The sequence below is a fragment of the Centroberyx affinis genome, unplaced genomic scaffold (assembly GCF_046629955.1).
Source record: "Centroberyx affinis isolate AG114_WGS23_722 - 3 ecotype Tasmania unplaced genomic scaffold, CSIRO-AGI_Caff_v1 ptg000843l_1, whole genome shotgun sequence".
In the NCBI taxonomy this organism is placed as follows: Eukaryota; Metazoa; Chordata; class Actinopteri; order Beryciformes; family Berycidae; genus Centroberyx; species Centroberyx affinis.
The window spans coordinates 66,887-84,603 of NW_027279439.1; the positions used below are offsets into that span (position 1 = coordinate 66,887).

The window sequence follows — 17,717 nt, forward strand, 5'->3', positions numbered from 1 at the left end:
TATTGTTGCTTTGGGCTGGCATAAAAACTGTTAAATAAACAAAATGCTGTGCTGACCTTATCAGCTTGTTACATCAGAGTGTCCTCTGCTGCATAAGCTTACTGAGCAGATCAGAACCATTGATTGAGACTTTGCTTGGCCAAGTCGATCGGGTCTCACATGGGGCCTTCTTCAGTCGATCAGAATTACTTGTGATCTCACGTTGATTGATCGTACCTTTTATATAATATTGTCTCACACTAGTGAGGTGAGGCGTGTAGATAGTTGATGACCACCAATTGAATGTTACACTGACTAACATTGGAGTGGTGTCAGTCAAGAACTATTTAAATTGGATGATTTATAAATGCAAAAATGTATGTAATTATTGTTCACAACAAGTCACAATGAAATAAAAAAAATACTTCTTTCTCCTTGTTAGCCAGTCCTCCATATCATAATGTAGGACTTATTTAACAATAAATGCCAAAGAATTTTCAAAATTTTTATTTTCTAGTATTTTTACATCAAACTCCCATTACTTTTACTTCCTGGAAAACTGCATATTTTTAGTGGTTACATGATATAATATCATCACAGATTTCTGATTTACTTTACCTATGGTTGTGGAGCTGGTGGCTGGAATTTATTCATTTTAAAGAATCAGGAATTTGTGACCGCTCAAGATTATGCGCAGAGTTCACAGTGGATTGCTTCACAAACAATTCCAAGTATGCAATAGGCTTCACTGCCATTCCTTTTCCACCTTTGTTATGGTCCTACCTGCCCACTTTTGAGAAGTACCTCCCCGTGTTGTGTAGCACCCCAACATCCTGTTTAAACTGTAAATTTGTTGAATTACGTAAGCAAGACACCTTCGTAATGCTGTTTCCTTGTGACTTTAATATTAACTCATTTATACGGGTATTAGAGAATGCTGCATGAAGTGTGATAATGTAAACTGTGCACACATCCTAAAGCTGAGTAGGTGTATTAAGCTTGGCCAGCAGCCCCTTTTATCAAAGTGCAGCGAGTGAGATGTTTCATTGACTTCCTTAATGAGAGTATCACAGTTTGTAGCCCCAGTGAGATTTGTCAGCATGTTTTATGTTGTTGTGTGTCATGCTACTATTGGAAGAGAATACCCTGGTAGCCTCTAAGGAGTCACTTCACAGACTGGTGGTCCCGGCCAAGAATATAGACTGCGCTCCCTTCCGACGTCTCGTTCAACAGCATAGTGCGTGTATTGGCTGGACTTATGCTGGCAATCAGAACGGCAAACATTTTTATGCCCATCTTATGTGTGTTTACTCTTCAGTGGTGCATGTGGACGATGCTATCTTTGTTCTGCCTGGTGAACTGAGGTGGAATGGACTGGGAAGCTTTTTGTGGAAGGCAGAGAGAAAGAGATATGACTTTGTGATTTTCCACTGTTTCCCTCCCTCCAGTGGTCACGTGGCTTTTGCCTGGAAATTTTAATCTGGTCCCGTGTTCATTCTCTATCTCTGTCTCTCTCTCTGTCTGTGTCTCTCTCACTCTCCCTCCCTCCTATGCCCATCTCCCCCACATCTCTCTTTCTGTGCCCAGGCTTCTGGCATCACACAGATGGCCCTGGCTCAGGAAGGGATGTTAATCTGAGAGAGAGCGATTGCCTGTTGTGACTTTTTCATTGTCTTTCAAGAAGAAACATTTCTTGTATTTCTATTTGCCTCCTATCATTGTTCATTGGAATTTCATTTTTAAACTTTGGAAACTTCCTGATTCTGCCAACAGTTTACTTTTAGCTCTGTGTATAGATTTTATCTGTGTGTTGACTGCCGTGTACACACTCACAGACACCAGAGTTCACTTCTGACTTTGTGCAGACGGTGCTGTGGTATTTGGCAATGAGCTTGTTGTTCTGCAGATTAAATCTGGTTTGGAGCTTCTGAATGTCGAGTGACACTAAGGCAGCGATAAAGCTGCCTGTCCTCAGAGTGTGGGCTGGAGATCTGGGCCGTCTTGACCCACAGAAACATGACACTTTACATGACTAGACTGCTTGTTGGCTGAAGGTCTTAGTTCTTAACACTGGATTTTGCCATAATGGTGGCTCAAATTGAGCCACGTTATAGGCTGGAATTGTTAATCATGTGTTTTTTGAGTGTAGTCTATGGGGTTGTCTCTTTGTATTAAAGGATAAGGCTGGTGTTTTTTAATGCATTGCCTACCGTCAACAAATCCTATGAAAATAACAAAATCAGCAATGATTTTGTTTTGCCAACAAGTCTCGTCCATGTAGCCACTGCCCAATGCAGCCATGTCCCAGCAGCCATAGAACTCCATTGTATTAAAAACACGTCAAAGAGCCATGCTGTTGCTCTGGGCAGCATATTTCATCATCGCGATGCACCGGGCCAGCGGACTTTTTCTTCAGACAACTTAATAAGCTGACTGTAAACACGGTTGCGATCTCATGAAAGTAGTTCCGTATAGGTTTGCAAAATTCCGGGAATTTTCAAAGTTGGAAACTTTCCATGGGAATAAACGGGAATAAACCAGGAATTTATTAAATTGAAGGTATGCTCTTAATAGGGAACTTAAATACAGTTGGGGAAAATATATTTTAGCATAATCCTCACTAAAACAACCAGATATCATGCAAGTACAGTTGAATATCTATGCTATTCCTCAATCACATGCACACATAGCACACTGCTTACTGCAGGGCTGTTGAGACCACGCCCCCTACATGCACTGTGCATTCCTCCATCACATGCATAGATAATTTCTAGAATCCTGGACCACACTTTTGAGCCCAGAGCACAAGACTATTGAAGCCACACATTTGAGCCTGTGGACTGCACAAAGTGAAGTAAGTTTTGATGATATTATGTGGTAATATATTTAACAAATTATTTATTAATAAATAATAATAATAATAATAATAATAATAATAATAATACATTATTTATTTATTAATTATTTTGGATGGATGTCTGCTTATAACAAAACAAATATTTATGCTTGGATATGATACCTTTCCATTAAATTACCCTCAATTCCCAGTTAATTCCCATAAATTCCCATAAATTCCCATAATTCCCATGGAAAGTTTCCAATTTGGAATATTTCCAAAATTCCCCAGCTTAACTTCCCATGGAAATTTACCGGAAACTTTACGGAAATTTACCGGAAATTTTCCACCCCTTTGCAACCCTAGTTCCGTAGCACCGCAAATAGTCCCCGGCTTAATGAAGAATTTGTTCCCATTTGAATTTGATTTGGTAATAACTACAACGGCCTGATTTTCGTGGTAACAGTTAGTGATTTTTAAAATTGAAACTATGTCTTTGTGAGCTGTATTTCAAGGTTTTTAGCTCACAGTTGGAGCCAATGACTTCTGGGTTGACGGCTAAAAACGGTACGTGGGAAGTCAGAAAGTAACGGGAGTAGAGCAAACGCATTGTTGATTTTGTTATTTTCATAGGTTTTGTTGATGGTAAGCAATGCATTAAAAAACACCAGCCTTATCCTTTAACATGTGTACAGCTAACAACAACAATTCCTCCTTGATTGCCGAGACAGAAAAAGGAAAACAAGTTGGAAATGTCCAAGTGGGTCATTGGTTCCAGCCCACTGAGCATTAAGAGGCCCAGGGAAGCAAGACCAGGCAGACCGAGTGGCTATAACTAGCAAGGCCTCATCAGTGGCCCCATCTCCAGGTATGCCTGAGCTCCTGTGTCACTCAGCCAACCAAGGACCCTGAGGGAAGAAGGGCAAGCCTGTCTGAGCCACAGAAGATACCTAGTTAATGGGGTCTAGGCCTAAAACAGTGGAGACAGCCACTGGCCTGGTTTATTGAAAGGTGTTGTGGATTTTTCATTTTTTTTTACATTTGGCTCAACCAGGAATTAAGTTTTATTGGGCTTACCTGTCAGAGTCATGTAGGCATTTTTGCACTGTTTGGAGATTTGTAAAGTGGGGCAAAGGCTAATTTAAGTGAAGCATGAGACTAACATGAGTGACAGTCTGAGCCACACAAACACGGCCTCAGAATTCCAGGCAAAGAAAAGTATGCTACATTAGCATATCGGTGCACCTGAGAATGCGCCTGCCTTCCCCGCCTCCTCCCACCTCTCCCTCCCAGGGGTAGCTGCATATAGTGACGAAAAGCCATTTGAACAATGTAGCTCCGAGATGCGAAACCAAATCCTGTCTAGCCTGTCGAAACATGGCTCACGGAAGAAGGTATGACCAGGCGTGCATACTTGCTCTGACAGTGTGGCATCCATTAGTCCCACATTGTCTGTAAGCACATGATGCACAGGTTAAGTTAGGTTACTCTTCAGCTTAAGTGTTCCTGTTGATTTTTGCTGCATGCAAATATCTTATGTCAACCCTCATGTTTTTGTTGTTTAGAGACCACAGGGAACACACACACCACTGGTAGTTTAAATGGTTAGAGAACCAAGCCTGACCAGAAGGTTGTTAGATCAGATATTTGAGGGAAAAGGTAAGCATATGTATTGTTAAATAATTCGGTACATAAATAAAAAGATGATTAAATACATAGCATTTATTAATTTATTTATTTCAGTGTGACAAGATCTGGTGTGTGCAATGAAATAAATATATCTGTCAACTTCATCCATCAAAGCCAATGGGTGGCTTCCAACAGCTTCTGACTTTTGATTGGTGGTTGGACTTGAATCGATTGTTCATACCTACTTCAAAATGGTGGTGCTCAGGGCAAATGTCTACTTGGATATTTTTTATTCACATTAGCAGAGTAAATGGAAGCAACTTGTCATTCTTCCAATTTCTTAGATTTGCAATGATATTGGCCCTCTCTAACTATGACATTGATTATGTCGTACTCGCAAACCCAATCAAAATGACACAGTAGGAGCTGTAGCAGTAACACTACTCAGCCTTGACACCCCTCTTTTGACATTCCTGCTGAATCAAGCTTGACAATTCATGAAACAGCCTCTTGTATCAAGCTAGCTGCCTCCCAAAGTAACTCAGGGCAACATTTGGAAGCTATTAATTTATACTCAGTTGTTAGCTTATCCCTCTGTGGCATGAAATCTATTGGGACTGCAGCCAGTGTCTCTATCAAATTCAATTCAGAATCACGTTAATAATTCAATTGAAAATCATTCAGCTGACTAACTTTGATGGATGAAGTTGACAGATATTTATTTCATTGAACACGCCACACCTTGCAATGCTAAAATAAATAAATGAGTAGGCTACATAGATAATTAAATAATATAGATTTAATTGATTGGCTATTTATGAATTAAATTATTCATTTCAAATGTTTGGTGTTTTTAGCCCTGTGACAGCAGGGGCTCTGTGGATCGCACTGTCAGTCGCTCGCTCGCTCTGTTCAGCACTTTATGGGTCATGTGGGTGAAAGTGTGCCACAGGGAGTTAGACTGCAGACTCTCATCGGGAGACCCGAATTCGATTCCCGGCAGGATTGAAAATTCAATGTCGCGGGGCTGTGAGACTCTTAGTCTTGTTACTTGATAAATTACTAAAATGATTAATTGATTATCACAAATATAATGGATTAATTTTCTGTCAGACGACTAATCGTTTCAGCACTACACTCAGTCGAATCTTGAATACTTGAACAGTAGCACTAGCTAAATAGCCTTTGAGACCCCCAGCAGTAGTTGGTGTCATAATAGTTCATTAGGACTGGTAATCCTTTTTGGAATTTAGGAAGGCTATTTGTACGAACTTTGAACACCTCAGTATCCTGTTATGGCCCACTAATTAGCCACTGTGGTATGAAGACAAGGGTTACTTTCAATACACAGGCTAGTTGATCTCTACATTACTAAGCCATTTACGTAATTCGATGTGATAAATGAGTGGCCTGACTGAGACACCTATGACTAAGTCTAACTGTAAGCTGGTATTTACATTCATGTTGACAGGCCCATGTGTAAGAAAATGTATGTACAAGTATTGTGTTGTGCTCTAGTGTTGGAGATTTCCTAAAAGATTTAGTAATGGCCAATTGACTAGGTCTTGCTTTATTCTGAGCTCATTTTTTTAGCTACCATGGGATAGATGTACATGTTACACATGTAGCATATCCAACTCATCGTTTTTGTTTGTGTGTGTGTTGCCTGTGTGGTGTTTAGTCTGGGTGAGGGTATTATGCTGAATCAAGGCTGTCTCCCTGGCTCTGTGCCCCCACACTGCAGCGGCTGATAAAATGGGAAAGAGGGGGGAGAGAGAGTAGCTAGGCTGGCCAGTTCAGCTCAGGACATCTCTACCCAGCACACCATGCAACTCTGGCTCAGTCTCAGACCTTACCATCAGTGATGTGGGAACAGGGTCACATGCCTCAGACTGCCCACCCTCCACACACTCACTTTCTGGCTTGCACCAGTCCACACTGGCTTCATTAGGTTTTAGTCGTTTAGATGGGCATTGCGCACATTTGTGAATATTTGTCTCAAGTCCAGAGCCACATGGGTGAATTGGCCACCTGGGTATCATAGCACCACAGCTATTCCCGGCTAACTCTATTGGCTACTCTATGGTTTTTACAATGGGTCTGAGTATTTGTGTGTTATCATTAAGCATGGATGTTTGGTGTCTGTGCGGGACTGTGTGTTTAGGATGTCACCACCAGCTGTCGTGCCTCAGGTTTTGCTGGACACACGGGATAAAGCTGCTGCTGGTCCACCGTGGAACATGGGTGGTAAGAGGAATGTGGCCTATTCATCCTAGATAGGTCTATGCTGCTGACTTGAGACAGCCAGGATCACAGTGAGGTAGCTGACTAGTTTCCTGCCCAAGTGGTCCTCATATCGACTTATCTATTGGTTGGCTGATAGCTTGGTTTGTATTAGTGTTGTGTTACTCCAGTGTGGACTCTGGGCCCGTTAGACGGAACCTGAGCTGACCACTGAGAATCAACAGCAACACTTAGCCGGATGTTCCACCCCAGCCAGTCCTGTCAATCAGACAAACCCTCGTTAAAAGCAATCCTTTGAAAGAGTCGAAGTTGAATATAATTTTTGTTTATATTGAATAATGAGATTCTAAACTTCATTAGATCAGAGAACTGAGGACAGAGTCCAAGAAGTCACTGTGGGTCCTCCTAGAGTCCTCATCTTTAGCAAGCTGGTATGGCAGTGATGTGTGCTCCTAGTGGCAGAGGGCCACTGGAGAGGAGCAGCAGAGAGGCCAGTGTGGATCAGGATACTTTGGCTCTCAGAGACTTGGCCTCTTCTCTGGCCTAATCCACACTCATTGGACAAAGCGTAGACTAAGCCCATGCATTAGAGAGAGGTTAGTAGAGGGTCTGCCTGCTCCGGATCTGATGGAAACATGACTATGTTGTTAGGATTTTGTGTCCAAAATGACTGCTTTTCCCACTCTCTTGTGCATTCCCTCACTAAACACTGGAACACCTTGGGATCTCTGTCTGCCCCCCCCCCCCTCTTGGACACACAGATCTAATCAGTTGGAACATGACCCAGCAGTTGTCAGGGCCATTACATAAGCAGAATTAGTCTTCAAAAGGAGGAAAGCCAGTAATCACAATTTTTTGTTGCTTTGTCTCGGTGTGTCAAAGGAACTGCTTGTTTGTCAGCCTACGCATTTAGTCTGTGACAGGAACGAGGTTTATAGGAGGTTTGTATGCCCTAAACCAGACCCGGTCACATCCATCCAGACACACTCACACCCATGTAGTAAGCATTAGCACCAAGCCTAAGTGCCTTTCGCCATGGGCCAGTTATAGATGAATGTAGATAGAAGTGCAGCTGTGACATAATGTTCCTTTTTTGTCCTGTTTTTCCCTCCTTTTAATGCGGTGTGTCTGGTTGTGGTTGTGTCTGTCAGAGATCTCCTCCTTATAACTTCTCCATATCTCCTTCCCCTCCTCTTTCTTAGCTAACTCCTAACACACCCAACCAGCAGAAAAACACTTGTTTAGCCGTAGGCTTAGTATGGCTGAAAATAGCATTGGTGTAACAGTATTGTTGTCTGAGAGTTACTATGACAGTATCCTAGTCTTGTTATTTTGGAGTGATGCGTTTGTTTTTTGGTGTGCCTATCTTCCAGGCTTCTCGTCAAAGCTAGATGATACATGTACATGTTTGCTCTGCTCTTGGCCTTTCAGTGCCGCAGTCGCACCCGCTTGCCCTCGTATTAAATATTTCACTGTGCCACCCTGGATGCCAGTGTGCCAATTACAGCAGTGCTTGGCTTTAGAGTGGCTGCATAGCAGGGCTGTAACACTGAAATAGAGATAACGGGCTGACTGGCAAAGCTGCTGGCCAAATCCTCCTGCAATCCATGACTGATGGGACACAATTCAGCTGGCAGTAGTCTGCTGGCTCATGGTTTGTCCTGCACCAGCCTTTGTCCCAGCCACAGTGGAAGTGCTGCAATACTGATCTGGTATTGGGGATGGGTGCAGGGTATATTTTGGGGGGTGGCAGGATGTCTAAGTGATTTAAAGAGACCATCGTTCAACTAGACAATTTGGGTTCAAGTCCCATGGTGGCGAACATCCACCCTGCTGAAGTGTCTTTGAGCAAGTCACTGAATCTCTACCAGCTCCAGTGGTGCTGTTCTGTACTGCCCCAGCACTCTGACCTCCCTGGAGTGGGGGCCTTGGGTGAGAGAGAGAATTTCCTTATGGGAGCAATAAAGTATCACATTATCATTACTACTGGACCTGGGGTATTTTATCACAGTGTTACAAAGTTGTACTGGGGCCTCAGTGCCCTGAGGTTTCATGTGGTTTCAACATGGCCAGGTCTGAGTGTGTGTGTGTGTGTGTGTGTGTGTATGTGTGTGGGGGGCAAATCTGTGCAGGTTGAACATAACATAGCCTTTGAATATCTTTATGATTTCAACAGAGGCAAGTTATAATTTGTTTGTTTTACATCATTAATCTCTAAATCTCCTTAGCTAGGCTAAATGTTGTGACACATTTGGAGGATCCTGGGTTTAGCTGTCCAGGCTTTGTAGTAGAGGTTGTTGACTAGGTGTGTTTGAATGTAAATCCCTGTCACACTATGACTATTGTTCTTCGAATTTAAATGAAACTAAGCCCAAATGTTGCTAATCTGCTCCTTGTTAACCAAGGATCAGGAGGTGGCTAGGTTAATGGGGGAGAAAGGAAATAGTAATTGGGAACACAAAGCTGGAGAGCAAGACCAAGTTGACCATTGATTTTTCTGAGCATGTAATTAAACTGCCATAATTAGGATTAATGCTGAAGTTGTTACTCTCCTGATAGGTCTACTTTCCTGGTTTCTGTTCTTTATTACTGATTCACTGACTTGATTTGAATATTAGGTGCTAGGCTTCTGCAATTTGCTGCTCTTGTCATGGTATTCAGTGGGGGTCTGTGAGAATTAGGAGCTTGTCTAGATGGTCAGTTGGAAATCCACTGATGCAGGACTATTCATTTTAGGAGGAGCTGACAATATGAATGGCCCGTGGCCAGAAGGACTGTGACTTGGGGCCGATTGGTCATTTATTGACTCAACTGGGCCAGTGCCCAAAAACAGTTTCTGGTCTTATGATTTCTCACCCACTAATAAGCCTGGGTGGTTCGGACACCTGGTAAGGATGTCCCCCTGATGCCTCCCTTTGGAGGTGTACCAGGCACGAGAGACTGGGAGGAAACCCCAGGGCAGGCCCAGGACACACTGGAGGGACTTCATCTCCCAGCTGGCCTAGGACCGCCTGGGGATCCTCCAGGAGGAGCTGGAGGAAGTCAGTAGGGAAAAGGACGTCTGGGCTGCTCTTCTTGCCCTGTTGCCACAGCGTCCCTGACCCAGATAAGTGGCTAGAAAATGGATGGATGGATAACAAGCCTGTTATCTTTACCTCTCTGCTTTGGCACTGCCCACTCTCCTTTCTGTTAGGGATCCAGCAACTCAGAATTGAGTGGAGCAGACATGGTGGCGGCTACTTCGAGCTACAAAGGAAAAAGTAAGACAAAAGTTTCTTTTGTCGTAGAGGCAAGTTTCCTTGGGTGGAAAATAATGAGTCAATCCTGTACAATTTGTCTGCAATTTCTGAGTAAGGCGGATCGAGCTGGCTGATTTGTAAAGGCACCAACAATGATTGCCAACACACCATGGCTTGAGCTGGCAGCACCCAGCTTGTTTGTTGGAAAAGCGGGTAGCTGACAACCCCTCATCAGGTTGCATTAATGTAAGACTGATGAATGGAGAGACTTAGCAGCCTCATGAATTTCCTTTCTGGTTTATGTTTTTTTTTTTTTTCCATATTACTGCTGGTTACATTTACAGAAAAGCAGAAAATCAGTTGGTTATGAGGGCTTATTTATGAAGAAATGCTACAAGGGCTGAATTTCACAGTTGTTGGAATTTAGACATTTCAAATTAATTCACAATTGGTCATTTACTTTTGTTTATTTTTCAGTCATTTTGGTGTTACTATGGCCATTTTTTTTTCATGAATTAATTGCATTTTTAAGAAAGTGGCCCAACCAGGCAGAACCCTGCATACAGAAATCTGCGTCTTCATCTTTGCAGGCTAAAAGCCATGTATAAGATTCTTCACACTCTTGATTTCGGGGATGAGATGAATCCATCTTGGTAAATGACGTCTTTTTATTACGTTTGTACGGAAGAAATTTGTGTGGACCTATGTCTGTGTGTACATTCGCTGAGTATGATTAAAGATGGGGATAGTGTTAATACACAACCACAGTTCTTCAGCTCCATAGCAGTATTTATAAAGGTTTCTCTGACTGAGAACACATCTATCACCCGTGTGTGTGTGTGTGTGTGTGTGTGTGTGTGTGTGTGTGTGTGTGTGTCAGTCGGCTGAACATTATGTGGGATATGTCCCTTTGATAGATGTTCCAGAGAGATGGCCCTCCCTGACATTCTCCAGCCCCACAGCTACCCCTCCCTCTAGGGTCAGTGTGATTCTATTAGTGGATGACCAAGAGTAAACACTCATCCTGCTATAGGTCACTAAACCCCCACTGTATGCTCCCTCAAGCCCTATGGCACTTCACTACTTTCTATTAAACAGAAAGAACAAACTGCATAGACTTTCAGTATGCACCATTCTGTCAATGAAACAGTGTATTCACCTTCCAAGTTTTTATCTCCCCTCTTACCGCACAACCATACAGGTTCTCTGAGTGTGAGCCTGGGCTTTGTCCAGCTGGCTATCTCTCTCTCTCTGTGAAATGGATACCAGTCTCACTAAGGGTAAACACACAGTGTTTGTTTTAGCATAAAACATGTTTTTTTTTATCTTCTATTCCGAGTATAAAATTCCCATTCACTGATAAAGCCTTTGAAGTGCGTACAGTTAGTACCTGTCTTTTCTGTTGGAGAGCTGGAACCTCTAGAAAGGATTTCAGTTGAAGGATGCTCATTGTCAAGGGACTTTTGACACTCTGTTTGCCGGCTCTATGTATGTTTCCTCTACTCCCTGCATGACTTTGACAGCTAATAATGATGGGCCTCTTCTAGCTGGATAAGGGATGCTGACTACATTGCAAGACTTAGCTTTATCCTCCTATGCTTCACTTAGAAGGTCAACATAGACAAGGAGTTGTTTAGCAAGTGCCAATAGATATTAGCCTAATTAAAAGACTAATTAGACTTAATTAGGAGTTGTATTCATGAATAATACGTGCCATTTGGTGAACACTGTTATCCTAAGTGCCTTACAGTATCTTGAGTGCATACATTCTGCAGCATAGATGACCACTCATAAACGATCGAATCCAACCCCAAGCCCAGGTAGTGTTTGTGCCATGGTCTACCCATTGAGTTATACAGATATACAGATCCTATAGGAATTGAGCATTCAAATTCATTGATGGCCATCTCTCCACAACAATGGAGTTTGCCAGTTTTACCGCGCATATCTGCCTCTGTTACTTGCTCCCTCCCAGAGATCTTATTCTGATGTCTCTGTTGCTCTGAGCCCCCAGAACAGTTGCACTAATAGAGTTCAGCACACAGATGTAGTGGGTGGCAGCAGAGTGGAGCATAGTTTCATAGATTACTTCCTGCTAATGTCACAATCCATTTTTCTGCGGCTGCTGCCCAGTGTGGCGGTTCTGTGTGTGTTTAACTTTGCCTGGGTGGCTCCGCACTCCACTGTGGCCAGCTGTGCATTTTCTGTAGCCAAATGTACAACACACACTTGATAAGATTCTGGAAACATGCGTGCGCACACACACACTAGGTGATCTATTTACAGCACTGCTGGCAATTTAAATGTAACAGAATAATGAGTCATACTTGTGAAAGCTCACATCCCTCACAATAACAATGAGGCAATGAAGGAGCCAGATATATTGATATATCTGTGATATTCTTTTTGGCATGATATTTGTGTGGTGTGTATGTTTTTGTATGTGTGTTTGGGGAGATGCATGTCCTTCTAATGTCTCAGCATACATGTATGTCTGTCTGTGTATCTTGCCACGCTGTGCACAACACCTCTGAGCCTACATGTGGCACCTGAATTATGCAGGAGCCCCCATGTCTGCTGAGAGGGAAAACAGAAGTGGGAGAACAAATGGAGAAGGGGGGGCTACGATTGGGACTTGGGGAACACTGTGCCGTAGGGGTAGGCGGGTTATTTAGGAAAAGCAGCAGGATTCCTGAAAGATGAGAATGGGGATGATGAGGGGGGAGGGAGCAAGAAAGAAAAAGGAATAATCTAGGGAGAAGAGCTGAGTGCCACTTAAAGGGAGGGATCCTACGGTGCACAAGGGTAAAATTCACTTTCAACAGTGCACCTCCTTTCTCACTCTCCATTTTTAGACCTGTCTTCCAGGTAAACTTCAGTTCTTGTGCTGCTCCTGTGCAGCAAAGTGCACTTGGGGATAACCCAGCCCGACTTGGCCCGCCCCAGCCTTCCATAGCTCAGCTTTGCTCAGTAGAATGGGCTCTCTGCAGAACTGAATTATTCATAGGACTTCAGAAGAGTGCAGTGAAAATCCCCACCCCCCACACACTTACACACAAAACCTGATATGTCACACACTCACATGGCATGCTTTATCATCATATCACTCCAGCCCGCAACACATTGCATCAGAGCACATCTTTATTTATTGTTAATTCTCAGGCCATTTAGACTTATTTTTGAATTTTTGTTTCGCTGTTTCCTTCTCACGGGGAGATCACAGTGGTTGAATAATTAAATAGATTAGATCTCACTAGGTTGTGTTCATTACATTCCACCGTTAATGTCGTCTGTCTCTGTGAGGGGTGGGGCCATGCTTCCAGCCCATGCTTAGTGCTGTGTGTTCAAGTGTATGTGTGTGTGTGTTACGTAAGCTTTTGCTGTTGGAGTTTTAAAAATGGAAATCACAGTAAAGAAACCATCGGCTCTACCTAGAGCAAGGTGCCCCTCAGAGCGGAGTCAGTGATATAGAGAGCTGGAGAGGAAGGGATTGAGAGGGAGCAGTTACTAAAGATATGTTTTTCTGTGTGTGTGTGTGTGGGGGATGTTTGGGGATGGAGAAGGGAGTGGTTGGTGCGAGGGGTGCAGAGAGGGAGAAGGATTGCAGATATGGGGGGAGGGGAAGAGAGCAGAGGGGAGTGGGCGAGAGTGAGCAAGCAAGTGAAGGAGATGGAGAAAGACGGAGAGAGAGATCGATGAACTGTAACCTTTTGCTGCAGAGTGTGGTGGGTGTGACCACATGGATGCGTGAGGTTGTGCTCCCCTTGGGACCGCCGTGGTTGTCACCCCTTCTTCTCTCCTCGCATAGGGGTACACTCACGGCCTCTGTGTTTCTGGATAAATTGAGGCTGTGCAAAACTTGTGACAAATCATATCTTACTGGTACCACACTTTGAATTACTCAAACACACGCATGCACAATATGCATAATATCTAGGCTGCCTCTTGTTATTGCTCGAGGAAGCCACTGCCCTGGATTCTTCCCAGGTGCACACACTGCTGGCTGTCATCAGCTGTGATATTACATATGATCCAATTAGAGATGTGTATATGGCTCAAAGACAGATAGTAATCTCTCTCTCGCTCTCTCTTTCTCCCACTAGCTCACACATATGCACAAATAAACAAAATCAAGGAAATAGCCTAGTAGGTGAAGGCCTGTTCCATCTGGTAGTTCTTGAAAAGCAAACGTGCCATTACAAGCATCTCCCAACACTGTCTATCAACTGCTAAATATTTATTATCTCTCTATCCTGTTCTCTCTCCCTCTTTCTTCCCCCTCCCCCTCTTTCCCCTAGGATCGTAAGCTGTCAAAAGTGGAACGTCAGCGCTTCAAGGAGGAGGCGGAGATGTTGAAAGGCCTCCAGCATCCGAACATTGTCCGCTTCTATGACTTTTGGGAGTCGCCCCTCAAAGGGAAGAAGTGCATCGTTCTGGTAACGGAGCTCATGACGTCAGGAACACTGAAAACGTGAGTGTTCGGTGATGAAGATGAAAGGCAAAACATTGTCTGAGAAACAATAAACGTACACACAACTGCATATTTGTTCCTGAGTGCAAAGAAAACATTCAAAATCGCATCAACTCACTATTGGCGCCATTTAAAGATTTTTACAAGGAGACGTAACTTACAACATAACTTATGCATCAGAGAGGTTGACTTATTTTAGACTTTAATTGAGAATATACTGTGCAACTCTTCTGCTTGTCAGATAATGTGCGTGTGTGTGGCTTTCTCCTCCCGACAGCTATCTAAAGCGTTTCAAGGTGATGAAGCCCAAGGTGCTGAGGAGCTGGTGCAGACAGATCCTGAAGGGCCTCCACTTTCTCCATACCAGGACCCCTCCCATCATCCACAGAGACCTCAAATGTGATAACATCTTCATCACTGGACCTACAGGGTCAGTCAAGATAGGGGATCTGGGACTGGCAACACTCAAGAGGGCTTCCTTTGCCAAGAGTGTCATAGGTAGGAGACTCTGGCAACTGCACAATTCAAGATGCAGCCTGGCAATTTTATGGTCCTTACAGTTCGAAGAAAATGACATGCCTATTGGGCTCTCTCTCTGCAGGCACCCCAGAGTTCATGGCTCCAGAGATGTATGAGGAGCACTATGATGAGGCTGTGGATGTCTACGCCTTTGGAATGTGTATGCTAGAGATGGCCACCTCTGAATACCCCTACTCCGAGTGTCAGAACGCTGCTCAGATCTACCGCAAAGTCACTAGTGTGAGTCTAGCTGCTGTACATAATCTTTCAAAAATAAGATATTTGAAAACAAATGTCACCTACTCTCACAAAGATAATGATGGCACAAAATTAAACTAATTCTGAGACTTCTTATGGACAGTAGGCAACTTATAACTTATAAATCCCTTGTTGACAAAATTATAACACAAACTGGATCTTCTATATTTTTGACATATTGAATAATTAATATTGAATAATGATGATATTGAATAATTAACTTTATTTCCAAAGTGGATATACATTGTTTTGGAATAGAATTCTTAATATGCACACCATCTCCACCAACATTTCCCTACGATAAGCAAACTGTAATATAAGCACTTCTGATTTCATCAGCGCTGTGACAATATACCACAAATAAATTGCTTTATTATCTTGCAGACAACTAAAAAATCAATTATCTTGCACAAAATGCACAATTACAACTCTTTTTGCGAATGTTATTAACTTAGCAGTAGTGGGAAAACTGAGCATCAATATGACCGTAAAGGTATTAGTTCCATATGAATGTTACCATGTGTGCAGAGGAAATGTGATGCAAGTCTTGTGACTCTTGTGTGCATGCATACGTACATTTTTCTATAATTCAGGGCTATGCTTAGTGAGCCTTTAGTGAGACGGGGCATGGTACGGTCAGAGATTTTTTTTAAATATTTTGTGACTGTAAAATGTATTACTATAGGTTTAACTTTGTATGAGTCTTTATACCGAAGTCATGGTCCTGACGACAAAGTCTGAATTTAGTGCAGTATTGTTCTGTTGGTGGTATGGCAGGAGGTGGGCTATGTTGTGTATCACAGAACTGCCCATAGCATTCCTATAATGTTGCTTGATAACATAGTAGTCCAGTCAGTTTTTAATTGGAAATGCTGCTTTTTAGAGTAAAGGGTTTGCTTTGTTGACTTCAGCTAGATGGGACCTTATTGCACAGCCTTGAATTCCTTGACACGAGTGAAGAATCTAATGGGCCATATGGACTCACGGAGGGAGTCCAAATCTCCTTCGTTTTCTAGATAAAGCCTTAAGGCGGTATTCCATTCCACTTCGCTGAGTGTTTCCCAGCTAGCTAAGCATACTGCAAACTGTTTTAAGATCAGGGGGTGTCTAAAGCCATGATATACTTCCTGATTTGATGAAGGGTATTGATTTTCCACTCTTGAGACATTGCAGGGTTGGAATCTGAGAGGTGACTCTTGCACCTGCTGTTAAAGAAGAGAAGCCCTCTATGCCCATATTAATGGATGACCAGCATGAATCAAAGTGGCTGTCTCTCTGGATACTGTATTCTCCATTGTTACTGTATGCATACCAGAGTGCCCTGGAGGGACCACTGCAGGCTATTAATAGGAGATTGATCAAAGAGAACCCATAATAGCTGTATACTTCTCCCTGAGTACATGCAGTATGTAGCCCATCACAATTGGTAGGAATGTGTTAGCGCATAGGAAGCTTATTTTTATTCCTCTGATGCAGCAAGTGTCTCTTTAAGAATGAGTGATCTGACAAGTTATGTTAACACCACTGAAAATGCACCGCCATGGAGAGAATAACTGGGCACAATGCTTTAGCTCAAAACAGACTTTGTAAGGAGATTGGAATGTCACAGTGCTGAGCTAAGAAAAGAGAGTTTTACCAAAAAGGTCCACCATATTTTGAGCAATATTCCGGACATGATTCCCCACCCTCTTTCCTTTGTTTTTTCCCTTGTCATTATTTCTTCAACCACACAGTATTTTCTCATGGCGTGTCCTCAGCGTTTTGTTTTAATTTCCTTTTCCTCAGGGGGTGAAGCCAGCCAGCTACAACAAGGTCATGGATCCTGAAATAAAGGAGATCATTGGGGAATGTATCTGCCAAAAGAAAGAAGAGCGGTGAGTGACTGTCCCGATCACTGTCCAGTGTCCAGCCTGTAGGGCCCACAAGGTGCCCTCTCATCCTTTGTGCCTTGTCTCACCCGCCCCCGCTTCATTGCTTTGGCGCTGACAGTTGGGCTCTCAGCAGCACAGCAATCTCCCTTGATATCTGCAGGGTGTCGTACACCTTCTTACATAATGAGTTTGTATACAGGGGGAAAATACCCTTAAAAAGCCTTCTGTAGCTTTCATTGTTCATTGTGTGCCGTTGTCCTGGCAGGACGGGTAGTAATCAGAGGGTTGCATTCATAGGTAAGGACTTGGCCTACTTTAACGGCTCAGCTCAGGGTGGAAACATCATTGGTGCTTAGGAGACTCATTGTTTTACATTTCTTCGTGATGTAATTACTGGATTAGATGGAGGACAAGACGTGCCTTCAATATAAAAACACCATTACTTGCTCTACAGCTAACCACACTAATGCTAAGGCTATCTTCAAACACTGTACATCTAGAGCAGGTTTATGTCACAGCTAGCCTGGCCCCAGCCCTCTAAAGTGCCTGTATTTACATTTGTTTTTCCTCTGAATCATTAATTTGTTTCCGCATGTTAACCACACCTACTTTGTTTGAATTTTTTCTGCTTTGTAGGTCTGGTTGCCTCCTCGTCAAAGGGGGCAGTCCAA

General features: G+C 43.1%; 1 protein-coding gene across 1 annotated transcript in view; it reads left to right on the forward strand.

Annotated features, from left to right (window-relative positions):
• LOC139645321 (serine/threonine-protein kinase WNK2-like) overlaps nucleotides 1-17,717 on the forward strand; it is a 46,199-nt gene that overhangs the window by 3,276 nt on the left and 25,206 nt on the right. The window contains exons 3-6 of the mRNA XM_071521012.1: nucleotides 14,226-14,398; nucleotides 14,676-14,896; nucleotides 15,000-15,157; nucleotides 16,961-17,049. Coding sequence (XP_071377113.1) covers nucleotides 14,226-14,398; nucleotides 14,676-14,896; nucleotides 15,000-15,157; nucleotides 16,961-17,049 — 641 coding nt within the window. The remainder of the gene's footprint in view (nucleotides 1-14,225; nucleotides 14,399-14,675; nucleotides 14,897-14,999; nucleotides 15,158-16,960; nucleotides 17,050-17,717) is intronic.